At 47.9% G+C, this 19,009-nt stretch overlaps 1 protein-coding gene across 1 annotated transcript in view; it reads right to left on the minus strand.

Annotated features, from left to right (window-relative positions):
* Vwf (von Willebrand factor) overlaps nt 1-19,009 on the minus strand; it is a 144,913-nt gene that overhangs the window by 112,129 nt on the left and 13,775 nt on the right. The window contains exons 4-6 of the mRNA XM_075982709.1: nt 10,830-10,932; nt 10,335-10,543; nt 5,960-6,084 (exon numbers count right to left, since the gene is read on the minus strand). Coding sequence (XP_075838824.1) covers nt 5,960-6,084; nt 10,335-10,543; nt 10,830-10,932 — 437 coding nt within the window. The remainder of the gene's footprint in view (nt 1-5,959; nt 6,085-10,334; nt 10,544-10,829; nt 10,933-19,009) is intronic.

Raw genomic sequence — 19,009 nt, forward strand, 5'->3', positions numbered from 1 at the left:
AAAAACCCCGTGTGTCCAGACAGATGCTATTGGTCTGCAGTTGGTTGAATCCACAGACATGGAGCCCATGGATGCAGAATGCCCATATTTTGTTATGGCTATTATGGTTTGTTGTATTGGGGAGAGAAGTGATGCTAGGACTTTATTCAACTCTCCTAAAATTGGGGTAATGTCAAATTACCCAAAAAGCAAAGCACCAACCGACCCAAAGGAGATCTCTGAAAACTCATAGCAGCTGCTGAGGCTCGGCTGTAAGGCTAGATAGACCATCATAGACAATCACCAGGGTCGTCATTGTCACCACAACCACTTAGCTCCTCTCCTGAGCTGAGGCTCGGCTGTAAGGCTAGACCATCATAGATCACCAAAGTCGTCATTGTCATCACAACCACTTAGCTCCTCTCCTGAGCTGCTCTTAGGTGGACACATATGAAGCAAAGGAAAGGGTTCTCTTACTCGAGTGCTCAGTAGAGGAAGTTCTCTTATGGGGGGCACAGAGAGGCCGAGGAGGGAAAGAACCCACGTGAGGACATAAAGGAGAAGCGAGCCCAAGACTCCTTCCTGCTCCTGTGTGTCCTCTGTATTAGCCTCACTCCATGCTTAGCCTTTTGCTGTCTCAGGAAAGACTTAATAAAGATCTCATCTTGCCAAGGGGAAACACCCATGGATGCTTGTGTTCAAACCCATGCGACAAGGCACAGGGAGTGGATAGCCTATCTGTAAAACTACCTCAAGGTGCTGTCATTTAGCAACTAACCTATACTTGGCTCCTTGTGTTTGCTGACTTCTATGGGCCAAAGTCTCCCTGTACAACTCTCTCTGAATTGGAGCTGGAGAGAAGGTTCATCAGTTAAGATCTTCCAAAGGACCCAGGCTCAGCTTCCCCCTTCAGTACCCACATGATGGCTCACAACCGTTTGTGACTCCAGTTTTAAGAAATCTGACAACCCTGCTGGCCTCATGAGACACCAGGCATGTGAGTGGTAAACCAACACACATGCAGGCAAAACACCCACACACATCCAATAATTTTTAATGAATAACTTTGAATCCCAGTCAAGAAAAGGAATGGCTGTTCCCAACTGCCAAGAGCCTACTCCAGACCGAACTCCTTGATGAAATCACCCTCCACACACACCTGTCGGTTCCCCATCCAGCTCCCTCTGAGCTGACAGAGCAGAAACTGACCACACACCCTTCACAAATAAACAATCATGTCATGAGGACGTGAAGAGTGAGCTGCTTTGTCGCCAACAGGATGGGTACTTCGTGTGCTTCCCTGGGCTATTGAGGAGAGGTGCTGTGGCTGTTCAAAGTCATCAACAGCTTAACAAATATTAGCCCACAAGACAGGTGACTTCCTGAGGACCAGGGAAGCAACAGGTGAACGTTGTCTCAGAGACAAAGAACGTTCTCTGGAATGGAGGGTGGTGAAAAGGCAAGTCATACGCAGCAGGGAAAAATGGCATGCACTTCCATAATAAACATCAAATCCAGAGTTGAAAAGAAAGCGGGAAATCTAGGGTTGTTAGGCAGTGAATCGAAGCACTATGGAGCAGGGACTCACACATCAACCCAGAGCAACTATACTGGGAGGGTCCTGCAACTCCAGCATTCGAGGACATTGAAGGACACGCGGAGTCTGCACGTGAGCAGAAAATGACAGGAGAGCTCTCTCGAGAAGCCGGGGAGCTTGCTAGAGCTGAGCTGTGTGAGATGGCCAGAAAGACCCTAGTGAGGCCCATCCAAGGCCTTGACTCCCCAAACCAAGATCACAGCCTACTCTGTCTATCTGGCTGCTGTTTTCCAGGAAGCTTCATGCAGTGGACAAGGAGCTTTGAGAATCTCATCCAACCCTTGAGTGTGTGGGGACTTGGGATTCCTAACTTTGATGAAAAGACATTTCTTCTGCTCCTGCCTCATCTGAGGATGCTGCTACTGCTGCTACTGCTGCTGCTGCTGCTGGATTTTTCCCTACTGCCACTGGATTATCCCCCTACCGTGGGCCAAGTGAAAACCAGCACACTCAGGCTTCCCAATAACAGCAAGTCATCTTGAGGACTAACTCTGAGCAATTATATGGAAATATTTTAATGTTAAGCATGGAGGTATCCTCACACTCTTGTCAACAGCCTCAAAGGCAGAAGCCAGTCTTATGACACTGGGGAATGTGACCTGAGGGTGGTGGTGATGGAGACTGGCTCTCCCAGGCCAGGCCAAGGCCACCAAGTGCAGTGCTGCAGGCTGAACCATGTCCAGTAGCAACACGCCAAGTGGGTAACATTTACGTGGTAGCATGGTCATCACCCGTGTGTCTGTGTATTATATGATGTACAGAGGTCATGGTCACTGTGGCCCATCTCCATCAGGTGGCAGAAGATTATCTTGGGAAGGGGGTGTGTTTTTCATAGCTAGCAAGGCTACTCTGTAGGCTAACAGCAGCCCTATGTGGCTTTGGACTCCAAACTATAGACAAGACACAGAGCCAAGACCACCATTACCTTATGATGCACAGGTTTTCCCCCATGCTCCCCAGACTGGATTTTCCAGAAGGAGAAAGGCTAATTAAGGATCTTTCTAAAATGTGCGTCGTGTGGTAACCATAAGCAAATGAACATCACTTATCTGAACATTTATGGCCTGGGCTCCAGACTCAGCTGGAAAAAGAAAAGGGGAACCTGCAAAATTGCACACAATCCAACAAGCCATTATCAGTCCCAGCAGAGAGAGGCACCAGGTCTGTTGGTACAACATTCCTCCCTAAGGAATAAGTAACACGACCAGGCTCTCTGAAAGGGCTGACTCTCAAGCTCAGCTTTGGAAAGGCCAAAAGCAGAAGAAATGAAGGTGACAGATTCCAAAAGCTGCCCAGCCTCGGAGTTATAGGCCAGGACAGCCTCTTCCAGAACTCTCTACCATTCCAACTGGAGCTTGAACCAAAGGGCAACCGCTGGTGACAGATGCCAGGTTGCCAGACCCAATTGCTGAGCCTGGAGCCCAGTGGGAATAAGAAGACAAAATAGTACAAAAGATGATACTAATCCCCTCCCAGGAGATGAGTCACTGCACAGCCAATGACAGAGCCCCAGTTGCGGGCAAACACGTTCTGACTGGCTAAGGGCAGAGTTCAGTTCTCCTGGTAAACAACCTGAAACAGTGTGCTGGGCTTAAAGGGGTTCATGCCTCAGAGAGATTAGGTGTGTGTTTGGAGCCTCAGTCTTGAACGAAGAACCAAGTACTCAATTTCTTAAGCTGTTCCCAGGACACTGGTTAACAAGGACCTAGCGCACCTGGGGGACAAAATGAGTAGCAACAAGCAGCTGGAGCCTTACAACAGTGTCCCCAGAGAAGAGCGAAATTGCTTCTACACTACACACACCTTTGTCTTCCGTGAACAAAGCACTCAGTCTTCCCCGCCCCAACTCAACCTCAGTATCAGGTTCTCTCCAGGAAAAGTCTGTCTGCACCTCCCACTAACGCCGTATAAGTGGGATTGTTCCTTGGTACTCTGAGTGTGGGGACCATCTGTCAAACCCTTGCTGTACGCTGGCCTGTGTTTGCAAAGTTAAACAAACAAAATACACCCTGGGGACCAGTCGCTCTCAGAACTGCCTTGAAGGAAGGGAGATGGGGAGCCAGCAGCCAACCATGGAACTCTAAGTTTAAAAATACAAAAGGGGAAATTAGAAAGCTCTTTCTTGCATAGGACCTTGAATGAATTTCTTCTGAAATTTGTCTGGATGACCAGTAATTGCTAGTCGAAGGCTTTCCTCCGTCACTTCCCTATTTGGATGTTATCAGTGTGTTGGGATCTCATTTTCCTCCTAACCTTGAGGAGCTGTGTTCAACTACCTGGAAAGAAACCACTTATAACTGGGAGGAGGGGTCTTAGGCTTCTGCGATTGCCGGGGCTGTGCTCACCACCCATACTCTCAAAGCATGTCACTCCTGTGGGACACACAAGACAACAGGAGAGTACCAGATGTTACATTGTCACCGTTGTCATCGTTATCACTCATACACTACTGGGGTCAACACTCATGCAAGCGACCTTCCTCTTAGTATTTTCCAGTGACCTGGTAGGTCCCATTCCTGAGCCTGTTTCACATGTGTGGGAACAGAGGGTTGAAGAGCGAAAAGCACGGATTTCAAAGAATAAGGCCTGACTCATACCCCTCTGTCAGCACAACACCCAATGTTTGCTTCTCTGTTTCTGTGGTAACCAAAGGCAACATGGGGAGGAAAGGGTCTATTTTAGCTTACAGGTTATAGCCCGTCATCAAGGAAAGTCGGGGCAGCAACCTGGAGGCAGGCGATCATGGAGGAACACCTATCATGGGAGGAACACCATTTGCCGGCTTCTTTCATGACTCGCTTATCTTGCTTTCTTGTACAATCCAGGCCATCTGCCTAGGGAGTGGCACCACTAACTACAGGGGCTGGGCCCTCCCATCAGCTATCAAGGCAGAAAATGGCCCACAAACAAGCCCACAGGCCAATATGATGGAGGTGATTCTTCAATCAAGGTTCCCTTTTCTGGGGGACTCTAGTTTCCGCCACTGAGAAAAACTGAATAGCACACCCCCAACCATGGGTGAGAGGGTCTCAAGGGGTCAGCCTGTTAAGGGCAAACATCAGACATTTCAAACTGGGTGGGGGGGAAGGAAGCCCTGCTTCTTACAAAGTACATTCCTCTTGGTGCTGGAGCTCAATCTGCCTTCTTAGCGTCCCTAGCCATGAGCCAGGTGACTACCCAGAGGGCCTGTGCCACTGAAGCACCGGAAACGCAAGGGGAAAAGGCTTTTAAGGTGTCTCTGTTGACGAGTTGAACTTTGTCTATTTAAGGGTTTAGGCCGCACCGGGGGTGGTGGCGCATGCCTTTAATCCCAGCACTCGGGAGGCAGAGGCAGGCGGATCTCTGGGAGTTCAAGGCCAGCCTGGTCCACAAGAGCTAGTTCCGGGATGGGCACCAAAGCTACAGAGAAATATCAAAGGTCCATTTGATGAGTGACCAGCTATTGGTGAAGCGTTCTCATGCTCAGCTGGTGTGTGAGTGACTGTCTCTTGTTGATGGTGTCCCTAATGTTGAAGAGGTGGATTCACTTACTTATGTGCAGATTTGGGGGAGTGGGGTTTCTACTAGTGAAGAATTCTGGCTTATTCTTAGGGCGATCATTACAAAGCTCTAACGAGCACCACCTAAAGTATATGTCCCCCACATACTGAATATTTTAGAGACCTATTAACTACTATACTTTGACATAACCCACGTACACAATAAAGAATTTAAGAACTAAAAGGAACCTTAGGAACCTTGTGACCTCCAGCTCCTGAAGAAGGGAAGGGTACAAGGGCTTGCAGATAGAGGGATATGGGCAATTCTGCTGCGGTAGAGCCATGTCAGCAACACTTTCACAGGTAGGGTGATGTGGGCAATCCTGTTGCAGGCAGAAGGATGTGGACAATCTTTTTTAATGATGTGGGCAGTCCTTTCACAGGTAGAGGGATGTGGGTAACCCTTTTGTAGGAAGATTAATTCAGGCAGTACTTTTTTCCTTTGCTTTTAAGCAATATAAGATTGGGACAAAGGGAGCATCCTTACCAGATAACAGATACCAGCACTTTCATCCTGGACCCAGCTTCCAGGACTATAATAATTTCCATTGTCTGGCATCATGTATTTTGTTATTGCTACACAAAGGAGTGGAGATACTGACCACACCCACCCATTTTTTAAAGAAAGTACAAGGCCAAGGAAAATATTAGAATTAGATAAAAATTCTAGCCAAAATAAGTTTTCAATTAAAAAAGACCCATAAGCACCCCATATGGAACAGCCAGAGAGACCCATTTCTCACCCAACCTCTGAAGAGAGAAAAGGGACCATGAGCCCAAGTTCCTTGCTTAATTCCAGGAGCCACACACCATCCAGACCACATCCAGGCTAGACTGTACCCACCTTCTGCATGTCCCCAGAAGAACTGTTGCAGTGGCTGCTGGGAGGAGATGCCCGTTTACACCGCTGCTCCCCACTGCTCAGGGCCCAGGAGTTGGCAAAGTCATAGGGGTCGGAGGTCAAGGCCCCTACGGAGAAAAGTTCCCAAGAAATGATGCTTCAGTTCAGCCTGTACCAGGACTTCTGCGTGACAGCTATCGGTCAGTTGTTACCTGAATCAAACTCCTGCTAGATGGGACCACAAGCATGTCATACAGTACTCAGCATCACACCGTGGGGCACGGGCAGTGAAGCTCAACAAGTGCTTAGGGACTTGACTAACTGCGGTCCGAGGGAAAGATACAATGAAGCGGGTGACATGAAAAAGGATGAAGATGTCATGGGAGAAGTTCTGTGTGCAATACATAGAGATCATTGCAGAAATCCACAGCTGGTCCAAATGTAGAGGACAGCTGACCGTGGCGTGCCCACCCCCAGCTGATACCCCTACAAGACTACCCCTACACCTAAGGCTCAGATAACCTCACAGAAGAGGAGCAGAAAGATTTGAAAAACCAGAGACCCAGGAAGTCTGCTGAGGCATGGTGTCTTCTATACATGACAGAGAAGCTGCACCCATGAGATGTCAAAAACATGACTGCCTGGACAAAACCAGCACAGCGACACCACCAGGGACATGCCAACATAGATGAGGGGAACTCTGACAAGGCCCCGTCCCTAGATGAAGTTCTAGAGACAATTAATGACTGACAGGAGAGGGAGAATCAGTCTCCTCTGGGAATGAGCCCCCAATGGGCTCTTCAGTCATAAGAGGTCAGCCCTGAACAAATACATATAAAGGCAACGCTAAATGGATTCATCAGGAGGGATGTGTGTGTGCATGTGTGTATAACAATAAAGAAGTCATAGGAGGAAGAGAGCAGAAGACACACAAAAGGAGGGGAGAGAGAGTAGAAATGATGCAATTCTCAGAAATAGTCGTTGAGTGAATTTAATATTTAAAATATTTTAAAAGAAAGATGGAGCCAGTGATGCCATCCAGCCTCACTTCACCATGCCTTAAAGTGCCCTTCCCCCTTTCTACGGACCACTCTTCTCCTCCTTTGTCATGGCTCCAGTATAAAATGGCCCCCTCCTAGCTCACGTGATCAAGACTTGGTCCTAAACTACTGGTACTGTGAGGGGGAGTGCTGTGGAGTAATCCTTCTATAAGCTGTGAATATGTATTGCTCTCATTGGTTAATTAAAAAAAAAAGCTGATTGGCCAATAGCTGGGCAGGGAAAGATTGGGCAAGACAACCTGATATAGAGAGAATTCTGGGGAAAAAAAAAGGCAGAGTGAGAGGAGTCGCTACCAGATGCAGAGGGAGCAGGAGATGAACATGCCATGCTAATAAAGGTGGCATCACATGGCAGAGTGTAAATAAGCAATATGGGTTAAATTAAAATGTAAGAACTGGTTACTAATAAGCCTGCGCTACTAATCTAGCATTTATAATTTATATTAAATATCTGAGTGTTTTTTTTGGGGGGGTGGGGAGCAGGCTGTTGGAACAGGAAATGTCCGTTTGGGACATTTGGGAGATGGAAGCCTAGCCTAGTTGGAGAAAGTGGCTTACTTAGAATGTGTCCTTGCCCTGACTTGTCCCTGTGTTTCTTTGCTCTGCTGTCTGTCTGCCATGAAGCAGGCTCCTCTACATGTTCCTGGTGGGCAGGCCAAGCCTTCAGACCACCCGGGGCCCAGCACACCGGAGATGCCTTTGGAGCCTCTCTCTAGATCCCCAGAAACTGCCCCAGCCACTTGCCATGATGTCCCACCTTGGCACAAGGCCCTGAATTAATGGAACCGGGGACTATGGACTGAAATCCCTGAAACTGTGAGTATGAGCCCAAAACAGATTCTTCCTTCTCTTTCTTATCGGTCTCAGATATTTTGTCCTAGAGACAAGCACATTCTTATCATTTTGACTGTCTCCACTCATTCTTGGAAACGGGAATTCCAAGAACAACCAGCCTTTTTGAACCAGCTCTCCTTCCTTCCCCAATCCAGTTTTGTGGGGTGTGCCCTTCTCCGAATTCAGCACCCCAGGCAACTCTCCAGAAAAACTCTTATTTTCTTTGGGCTCCTTTTCCGCTCTTTGACCTTCGTGCTAGTATTCAACTGTGAGCCCCTTAATGAAGGGCACGGATATGGGCGTGGCTCTGCCTTCTGAAACAGTGAGTTCTGGATGCTCAGAACATTTGTGTGGAGTGAAGATAAGGATGTGATGCAAGTGCTAAGACCCCTGGTCACTGCTTCTTCCAGGCGCTTCCAATACCCAGGGCTTCTGTGTTTGGAGCATTCGTGCTATTGTCTGCTACCATAGGAGACTCAAAGACGAGGTCCCTCCTGCCTGACATCCTTGCTGAGTATTCACTGTGACAGGAGTTCCTATCTGCTGTTTCTGTAGGTCTCTTACACAGCCAGAGCTGGAAGGGCGATTCAGGGTCAAGGAGTGCACAGGGGAATCAAATAAACTGTCTACAGAAAGAGAAGGGAGGCCTTTATGATCTGTTGACATCTAGAGTTAGATGAGCAGAAAAGAAATCCCCCCTTCAATGATGTGTTCATTTTTAATATTCTATACATATTATACAGCTAATTAAGTGATTCAGCTAAAGGTCTGGGGAGGAGGCGCTTCTCTGGGATCACGTGCATGGGTCCTATGTGCAGTCATGTGTATCCTCAGTGGATAAGCAGAGGGAAATCAGATGCAGGCATGCATGGGGGAGAGACCAGAAGGGCACGGATGCAAGCCCAGGGCTGCAGCAGCACCTGAAGAACTAAGAAACAAGTCCTTCCCTCCTGCTTGCAAGAGGGAACACTATCCTGCCAAGGCTTTGACTCGAGGAGCTGAGCCACCTAGTGTGTGGTAACTTCTTGGAAGTCAGAGGAAACTAACAGACTAGGGTAATCCAATGGAGGGAACTGAAAATTGCACAGTGTCCACTGGGTACTGGATGCTGTGATAGGTGCACTTTGGTACCCAGCCACTCACATCACATCTTAAGGAAGAGGTAGAGAACAGATCTCATGTGGATGGGAAGTTCCTCCTACCCGTCTAAGATCAGGGCCCCTCCCTTCATCCTGGGCATCTAACGCCTTCTTTGTACAGGAAGAGTCAGATTAGGTGGCCTCAAAAAATCTTTTTCAGCCTTTATTTTGTATAGTGCTTTATGGCTAAATATGAAGTGAAGCAGAAAGGTGTCCAATAGATGGAATTACAAATATTACTGTTTAAGGGGGAGGGTCTCAGAAATCAAGAACTAAAGCAAGCTGATAGGACTCTCAGAAATCAGAAACAAGGTTAATTGTTTGGGGACAAATAGTATTGGGTCTGAACTGAGAACTGAATTGAATAAATCTCTTTCTGGGGATAGTTCTAAAAATAGCACCAAAAACTGGAGTTTTGCCAACAAATATCACTTTCTTTCCCATAGCATGCTCATATATATATATATAAGCATACATAAGGGGTGTGTGTGTGTGTGTGTGTGTGTGTGTGTGTGTGTGTGTGTGCCCTAAAATAAGAAAGAACTGGGACCTCCTTTCCTAATAAAGTAGATTAGAAGAGTCTGAGCTAGGCTACTACAATAGACAAATGTTCTATTGAAGCCACGAATAACTTCATAAAAAGCAGACAGAATCTCAAGATAGAGAAAGAAAATTGAGGAAAGGAGAAGAGGAAGAGCAAGGATAAAATGGGAACTGGAACAGACAAGTCCGAGGACTAGACTGAGGCAGCCATCTTTTCAAAGGAGAGTCTTGAACCTGGATAATGGGGGAGGTGGAGACAGACCCTGTCATGAAGGTGTGACCCTTCAAGGAGGCTCTCTGACAAGAAAAACAATCTTCTCTGAAAAATAGAAAAATGAAAGTTTATTTCTTTGACCTGGGCTCGGGATAGGAGGGAAGAAAGGTCTACCCTGGAAACATCAAGGAAGGGGAAAGCCTCTCGTAGGCTTGGGATTCAGATGTATGCTTCTGTAAAGAGCCGTAATTCTGCCAGACATGGGTGGTACACGGCTTTGGTCCCAGAATTCAGGAGGCAAAGGCAAGTAGATCTCTGTGAATTCAAAACCAGTCTGGTCTACAGAGTGAGTTCCAGGACAGTCAGGACTACAAAGAGAAACTCTGTCTCCAAAAAATTAAAAAGAGAGAAAGGAGAGACAGAGAACCAGAAATTCATAGCAGATTGAAAATTCAGCATAAAATTCTTCTAAAGATAAGCTTACAATCAAAATTATGAAACACAAATTCAATGGATTATGAACAAGAGTCAACAGATATCAAGTTAGCAGGTTGAAAGCCCTATAGATACTTCAAACAATAGCTTACCTTCCTGCATCCTAAAGTCATCTTCAGCAAAAATGTTAAAGTCACCACACAGCCCACAGGTCTTGTTGAAGTGTCTGTCCGACATCAGAACTTGGAAGTTGCCATCACCGTCAATTCTGGCCACAAAACCGTAGGCCTCACTCGAAAGCTTGTAGTACCCAGCCTCGGTTTCTAGATAGAGCCCTTCGGAGGCATAGGGCATGGAGATGCTGGAGAAAAAAAGACAACCTCATTGGGTTTCTGGATCTTGCCAGCCTTCCTAGCCAACCCCGGGTTACAGGCTTCAGATAGCGCTGCCCAATGATCGAGGATCCTAGCCCAGTGCTGCAGAGACCTGGCCTTCAGCAGCCCCACTACTTACTTCCTTGGGCATGTATAAGTCCCGTCTCTGGGCCCCGTTTCCTACATTAAATTTGGATGGGCTGAGGAATGTATGAGACAGGACCCCGGGTCCTATCCAAGCCGACACCTTTGGTTGGAAAGTTCCTGACTTACCTTCGGTCCCCCTGCATCACGGTGCCATTGGCAAACAAATGGATGTCAAAAAACTCTCCAAGATACACAGACAGGCTCACTCTCTTGCCATCTTGGAAGTTCCCTGAAAGGAAAACAAAAAGTATCCCCCAAAATTAATAAATGTGTTACTATCGTTTATGTAATCTCCATGGAAAAACTCCCAAAACACTCAACAAAAGAGCAACAAAATCTCAAAAAGCCCACTCTCTGTCTGAAAGTTCTGATGCACAGTCCTCAATGGACTTCTAGAAGTTTGTCATCTCAGAGTAAGAGTAAGACCCACGTTGTCTGGCCACAAAGACAAGTGGTGCGAGCCGCTGGCACCCAGTACTTTCCCACAGTGCTGCTATCTTAGGAGACACCAGGCCAGAATCTACGTGGTGTTTGTCCAAAATGGGATCTCAAGCCCCACTGATTGACTGCACATGGTTTCCTGTGAGAAATTTACAGAGTGTGGGAGAACTGAACAGGGGCTCAATAAACTACTGCTGTCTCCACTAGTGATGTTTGTATGGCCAAACACCTGGTAAAAAGGTCTCTGTCGGTGGACTGGCTGTGAGGGGCAGACATGGAGACAACGGGAATGGGAGCTGGGATGGAAGAGAGTAAATTAGCTAGGCATTATCTATTCTCAAAATATAGCAATCCAGAAATGATCTGCAGAAACACCATGTCTGGGTACTCAAAGACAACAGGCTGTGTAACAGATAAAGGAAGCAGAAGGGTCAAGAGAGAACCTGAGTCTGGAGCCCTGGAGACAGAAATTGGAGGAAATTAAGTGAAGCCAGCAAAAAGTCAAATGCCTCAGAGAGAGTAGGCCATAAAATCAGGTGAAAGACTAGCCTTGGGAATGAGTGAATACATCTTCATCCTCCAGAGGAATGGAGGCTGTGACCTCTAGCTCCTCAGTAAAGAACCATCAAGGAAGCCTGTGGAGTCACACCCACAGAAGACTTAGGGAGGTCTGCCGATCTGGGATGTTGCCACCATAGTCAGGACCGCTGGTGAAGCAAGCTAAAGACAGAGCCCCTTCACCTCCTGAAGAGGCCGCTCTGCAGAGCCTCACAGCAACGCAGCCAGGATGAAAGCGAGGTGCCAAACTCAGAAAGAAAACATAAACTATCATCCGCTTGAATTGAGCTTCTACACCAGGTTTGACCCACCCTGTGTAGAAACCAAAATGCTACCAAGCAGAAACTAGGATTTCCACCCAACCTTCTGAGAAAACAGGAGAGACAGCTATTGAGATGGCTCGGCCGGTAAAGTATGCGGCCAAACTGGATAACCTGAGATGGATCCCCAGACCCATGTGTCGGAAGAAAAGAACTGACCTCCATAAGACGTCCTCTCACCTCCACACATCACACATGAGTAAACAAACAAACAAGTAAATAATGATGCGGGAGAGTGAGACAGAGAAGTGGGGGGAGGTAGAGAGGGAAAGCGAATAGCTCTACAGCCAGTAACTGCTTTATGTCAACTGAATGCGCTCATCGCTGTTCTGAGTCTTGTCCTTCGTGATCTGAGACCCCAGCCTCCTCTGTTCAACTCACGGTTTTACTGAATGATGCTAGAATAGAAAGCACAGCCAGCTCCAATCTCCTAATTGTCCTCGTTCAGCCCAGTCACAGGTTTCGAAACTGAATGTCTGGCCTGCTCTGCACTTTTACTGAAAACAGATTTTTTTTTTTTAAAGATTTTCTTTGAATTACATATAGGTGTGAGAGTTCGAGGCAGGGAGGTGGGTATGCACATGTCTTCTGCAAGCACAACATGGGCTCTTAACTGCTGAACCATCTTCTCAGCATGAGAATCCTTCTAAAGCGTGAGTACTCTCTTCCCAGGTGGTGATGGCACATGCCTTTAATCCCAGCCCTGGGGAGGCAGAGGCAGGCAGATCTCTGTGAGTTCGAGGCCAGCCTGGTCTACAGAGAGAGTTCCAGGATAGGCTACAAAACTACACAGAGAAATGCTATCTTTAAAAAAAAAATTAGAGAGAGAGAGAGAGAGAGAGAGATAACTGTCTGGCAACAGGAGTTATATAAGTGGCAATCCAGGACCATAGGTGTATCCTATTACTATGTGCTGGGAAATGCCCGTACTAAAATGATTTTTAAAAGACAAACAGCATCAAGCTTCAGTGTGATAGCCCTCTTAAGGATCGTTCCTGTCCCTTGGCATTTGCTGTGGATCCAAAGCCAAAATCCATCTTAGGCTAGCCTGAGGCACACACGCATACCAACAGAGCCAGTGATGAGGTCAAGGACCTCTTCTCCTTCCATCCAGATGCCCATAACCCTGATGACCTTCAACAACTTGCTTCCCCACGGGTCTATTCTTCCCTCACATCCCCAACCTCACAGTGCAGGTGGACAAAGATGTTCTGTCTCTGTTTCCTAGGAAACCTCATCAGGTGTAAAAGGCACCTTCCTCCTAGGAAGAGAAAAGGACTCCCTGTGGGTCATTCCTTCTTGCAGGCTCTCCCTCCAATGGGGATTCAGGGAAAGTGTCGGGGAACAAGTGAGCCAGGGAAACTGTGGCTAGGGGTGGTGCTAGGAAATGCACAGGAAGCCTCTGGGCAGCTGGGGAGGTGCCCTGGCCACACAGCTCTGAACCAACAATTCTTCCTTGCTCTCAAAGATGCGATACAATGCTCACAGGTCGCTGTCACTGCCAGCCCAGAACATAGCAGCAGAAGAAAATCAAACAAGGACCCTGAGCCATGTTGGGGAGCATGAGAACTCCCTTCTTCCCAAGAGAAGGATGAAGAATAAGGGAGCACTTAGACTTGAGGAGAATGAAGAGAAGGAGGAAGATGAGGTCAGTTTGACGTACAAAGAAGAAAGTCTGAGGAAAATAGAAGCAAAATCCAGATAAAGTGAGGTATGTGGTCCCAGTACTCAGGGAGGCCAAAACAGGATGATCACACGTTCCAGCCAACCTGAGCCACACAAGATCCAGACCAATCTAAGCTACACGAGTTCCAGTCCAACCTGAGCTACTCAAGTTCCAGTCCAACATGAGCTACGCAAGTTCCAGGCCAACCTGAGCTACATGAGTTCCAGGCCAACCTGAGATACATGAGTTCCAGGCCAACCTGGGCTACACGAGTTCCAGGCCAACCTGAGCTACATAGCATAACATTTCTAGAACAAAAGGGAAAGTGGACCAGTTGTTTCAAAGTTACCTTACACATAAAAGTGACAAGAAAGAAGACAAACTGACTTTGTGTAATAAAAGCTGTGGAATGTGGATCCCCACATAGTGACCCTGAGAGTCACCAGCCCTACAGCACAACATTTGAAGGACTTGCTCGGGACCCCAGGACAGAATCAGGAAGTCCAGGGAACAGTAGTGTCAAGGTAAGCCGGATGTGAGCAGGGCAGAGCTGGTGGCCCAGAATCTTTACCTACTGTTACAATAGGGGGTCCTGAAGTGGATAGTTTGGTTATGGTAACCAGGCCCCATCTGCCACTCAGAGACATCAGAAATCCAATGTAGGGTCAGGTCGGATTTAGCACTGGGACCTTCAGTGAAGGCAGAACTGTGGAGAACCTTAGCAGCTGGCCCACATCCACTGCTGAGTGGCCCGGGGATTAGTGGTATTTAAAGGGCACGCTATGACAGTGGGGAGGGTCTCAGAGGCCATCTGGATAAGTGGCTACTAAGTGTCACAGTCAAACCAGACTTTCTTTGATGGAGGAAGGTCATTGGCTAATAAAGGAACTGCTTTGGCCCACTTCATTGGTTAGGACATAGGTAGGTGGAGTAAACAGAACAGAATGCCGGGAGGAAGAGGAAGTGAGGTCAGACCCGACAGCTCTCCGCTCGGGAGCAGACGCTGCAGAGAGAAGCCATGCTACCTGCTCCAGGGAAGATGCACGCTATGAAGCTCCAACCCAGGATGGACTTAGGCTAGAATCTTCCCAGTAAGACCGGTGCTATACAGATGATAAGAAATGGGCTAGTCCAGGTGGGAGAGTTAGCCTAGAAGATGCTAGGTAGAAATGAGCCAAGCAGTGTTTAAATGAATACAGTGTCCGTGTAATTATTTCGGGGCATAAGCTAGCCGGGTAGGCGGCTGGGTGTTGGGGACGCAGCCCCGCCACCGCCGCTCATATTACTACATTTCTTCATGACCCAGGACAGGGTTTCTGTTTCCACCCTTTCCTGTGCCACTCACGCTGAAGTTTTCTGACATTCGCTGTTCTTTGCAAATGCTACTTACAGCCATGACTTATAGCTCAGTTTGAACAACAATGACCTCAACTAGATGCTTTCTTCCTTTCTTCCTTCCTTTCCCCTTCCTTTCTTTATTCTTTCCTTCAAGAGATAGCATCTCACTGTTTAGCAAAGGCTTGGCTTGAACTCAAGGTCACCTTACCCTTCCAAGTGTGAGGATTTTTGTGCATGTACCATCAAACCTGAGGAAAATAGATACCATATTACCGTCAGAGAAATGGAGGCTTCAATATGCACTCTGATTTCACCATCTCACCACCATTGACTAGGGGCTGGATACTCCGCTACAGGGCCCACTACTAATGGCTGAATAAGTAGTAGCATCCTGGCCCCACACTAGATATCTGTAGTGTAGGACCCAGGGCAGCTTGGTACACACTTACCAAGACAGGCTTCATAGAAACCAAGCCAGTAGGCCTGAGACTCAGTTTACCCTAAGGCAACACCTTACTCCAGAAAAAACTACAAACTGGGACCACCCAGGCACCACCCCAGAATGGGCCAATCAGCATCCAAAAGAAACACCTAATGTTCCAACCATTGTAGACAGGATGTAGACCTGATGTCCCTAGCCCAGCACAAACCCATTCCTTTTCACCAAGACACACCTAGACAAACGTCAGGGGTCCTGAACCTTAGAAATCCCTCACCCCAACCTTTGCTATTATAAAAAATCCATCCCAACTGAGCTCCAGGCTCTCTGATCATGCCAATGCATTGGACACATGGAGAGTCCGAATTCGAACTTGAATAAAGGTTCTTTGTTTTTACATATGGGACGTATGTCTCCTTGTTGGTTTTGGGGGGACTCCGTTGTAACCCAAGTAGTATGTACTCAGACACTGGCAGTTGTCCTCTGGTGGGGAAACCACTCCGACTAAGAATGGTTTACACTATTCACCTGGAACAGAACACACAAGTTTTCTGATCCCAGTCTCGCGTCTTCCGGCGAGATGCAGCGGCCTAACTAGGATCTCTCGGTGCCTCAGGTCAGCAACCCACTGACACCGACAGGCACGCTAAGCTCCTTCCTTCTCATTCCCCTGTTTCCTTGTTGCAGATGCTGCACAGCCATCAGGAAAGCAGGCTGCTCCAAGTGTCCACTGACCCCACAAGGGAACTCTACGCACCATAAACCTCCAAGGCAGCACTTCCTCGCACTACTGGGAAAAGAGGGGCTGGGTGTCCACCAAGAAGGAAGACAAACCAGCCAGGCTCCTAGCTGGCCTTGAACAAAATGCTCAGTGAGCTGTGAGCCATCAACCCTCACGCCAGCCATCGGTGGGTGCAGGAAACGTCCTGCCCCATCTGAAGCATATAGGAGTCACTCTCAGACATCAGAGAGGCACTCGGATACCGCATGTCTAAGGAACACGACTGTAGTGACCACGAATCTGCAGCAGGGAGTCCTCCATCCAGATGCCTAACCAGTTCTGACCCAGAACACAGAAGTTGAAGCTTGGACTGTGGAAGTGACTCAGCCGAGTTCCGGTTGCTCTTGGTTCTCCTTGGGCTAATTTGGGAGCCGGATCTTGCGGCCATGACTCAGAAAGAGAAGGTTCTACAGAGCAGGAGGAATCAGGACTCCCGGGTCTCTCGGGGGGGGGGGGGGGGGGGATCCTGTGTTCACCGCAGAAGACAGGAAACCTTGGCCCGGGACCGTGCTCACAGGAGGGCTCCCCTTACTATCAAGTGGGCTTTCAAGTACAGACACAAACACTTTACCCAGGATATGAACAAGGCCCACAAACGCCCAGACAGGAATGTAAATGGTTTAGAACCAAGGAAACCGGATGTCACTGGAGAACAATTGACCACAAAATGATCCTGGGCCTAGAAACGAAACCTAGGACCCAAGGCCCAGGTTCCTTCCCTTGACCTGGGACTCTAGTCCCACCCCTGACACCGCTCCAGCTGCCTCCCACATACCACTAATACCCACAGAAGAAGTTACCACCGTCTTTCTGGTGTTATAGTGGGATTTGGGTGGAGATGCCGATCTACAAATCAATCTTTTGCGCTACAACTGGTTCTGAGCCACAGCTTCCAGAAGACTGACGCGGACCCCTGAGAGGAGCAAGTTGTCATGAGATAAGAATCCTAAACCAGTGGGGAATCAACAAGGATATCTGGAAATGCGTGGACCTTCCTTGAATCTCAAAATGCCTCCTGGATAACCAAAACAAAGAAAAGGTAAAGCCACGAGGCTGGGCCTGTGGTACAGCCTTGTGTGGTAGCAGGAGGGGTTACCATGAAAGAAAACCTGACCTTGACAGAAGTTCACTGAGGGCCTGCAGTGTGTGACTCTGATGTGAGAATTCAATAAACGGACGTTCTACGATGGCTCAGATGCTTTTGTAACTTAGTTTGGATACCAGATCACATTTTCAAAGAGCTGATTTCACCTGTGCCTCACTCTGCCTGAACCTTAAAGCCAGGAGACTGAAGAGACTGTCATTTCCCTGGGAACTCTGATGGAGAAGGGTTTATGGCTCTTTCTACACTTCCGGCTTCCCCTAGGAGCATAGCCTCCAAGTCTTGGGGAATATAAGCCGATTGACCCAAGTTGATGAACCCGGTGCTAACAAGAACCAAGTAGTCAAAGTGGGTATGATGGTTACTCTCAGCTGTGGACTTAAGAGATTCTAGAACCATCTAGAAAAGAAGTCTCTGGGAAGGAGTACCTAGATTAGGCTGTTCTGTGAGCATGCCTAAGAAGGATTGTCTTGGTTGGGCTCAATGAAGTGGAAAAACCCATCCTAAACATAACTGGCCTCATATCCTGGGTTGGGTCCTGAACTGAACAAGAAAGAGCAAAGGTCTTTGTCAATAAGCACTTGTTGCTCTCTGTTTCCCAGTTGTGGATGCCGTGTGACCAGCTGCCTCATGCTTCTGACCTTGTGACTACCCTTGTAGCCAGTTCTGAGCCAAAAGGAATCCGTCTTTAACTGACTTTTGTCAAGGTATGGCCTGGTCCTAAGATTCCGTGTGTATTGATTACTAACCTGTCTCCAGGCAGGGGCCACAGCAGAGCAAAGTTAATGCAGACAGATCCAAGGCAGCAACCCCCTCCAGGGCATCAGCGTCTCCCTCCCTGAATCTAAAGCCACTGGGTAGAAAACTGAGTGATAACTGTTTCCCTTGACAAAACCATGTGTCGAGGCTGGAGAGATGGCTCAGCAGTAAGGAGAATACACTCCCCAACGCCTCTACCAGGTAACTCTGTAGCTCTAGGGACTTGCAGGCTCCAGCATACACATAGCATACAGTCACACATACAAATAAAAATAAAGATCTTTTAAAGACATAGTCTAAACAATCTTCTGCTACTCCTACCCTTCAATGCTGACGCGCCAGTGCCCACGGTCGTCAGGTAGGATGTCTGTACCTCTCTGCCATGGTGGTTAAGTAGAGAGAGTTCCCCTTAGAATACACACTGGGGCCACCTCAGTGGCAGTCCTGAGTTCCTGCCTCCTACTTGGGGTGGGAGGAGATTTTGCTCTCCTAAACTAGTCCCTAGCTGTTGCTTCTGAAGCAAGGTGGGACCCCACACACACACACACAGCCTAGTGTTTAGGGCGGCTTCCATAGCTTGTTACATCCTGAGGATGTCTCTGTCCTTTTGTAGCTCCCATCTTGTGGTGTGGGAGGGCCTTCAGTCTGTGTGTTGCTTTTCTTGGTTAATGAATAAAGAAACTGCCTTGGCCTGTTGATAGGGTAGAACTTAGGTAGGCAGGGAAGACAGAACTGAATGCTGGGAGGAAGAAGGGCGGAGTCAGGGAGAGACACCATGGATCTGCCACCAGAGATAGAAGTGCTGGAACTTTGCTGGTAGGCCAAGACCTTGTGGTAATACACAGATTAATAGAAATGGGTTAAATTAAGATGTAGGAGTTAGCCAATAAAAAGCAAGAACT

Source organism: Microtus pennsylvanicus, chromosome 8 (genome assembly GCF_037038515.1).
Source record: "Microtus pennsylvanicus isolate mMicPen1 chromosome 8, mMicPen1.hap1, whole genome shotgun sequence".
Lineage (NCBI taxonomy): Eukaryota > Metazoa > Chordata > Mammalia > Rodentia > Cricetidae > Microtus > Microtus pennsylvanicus.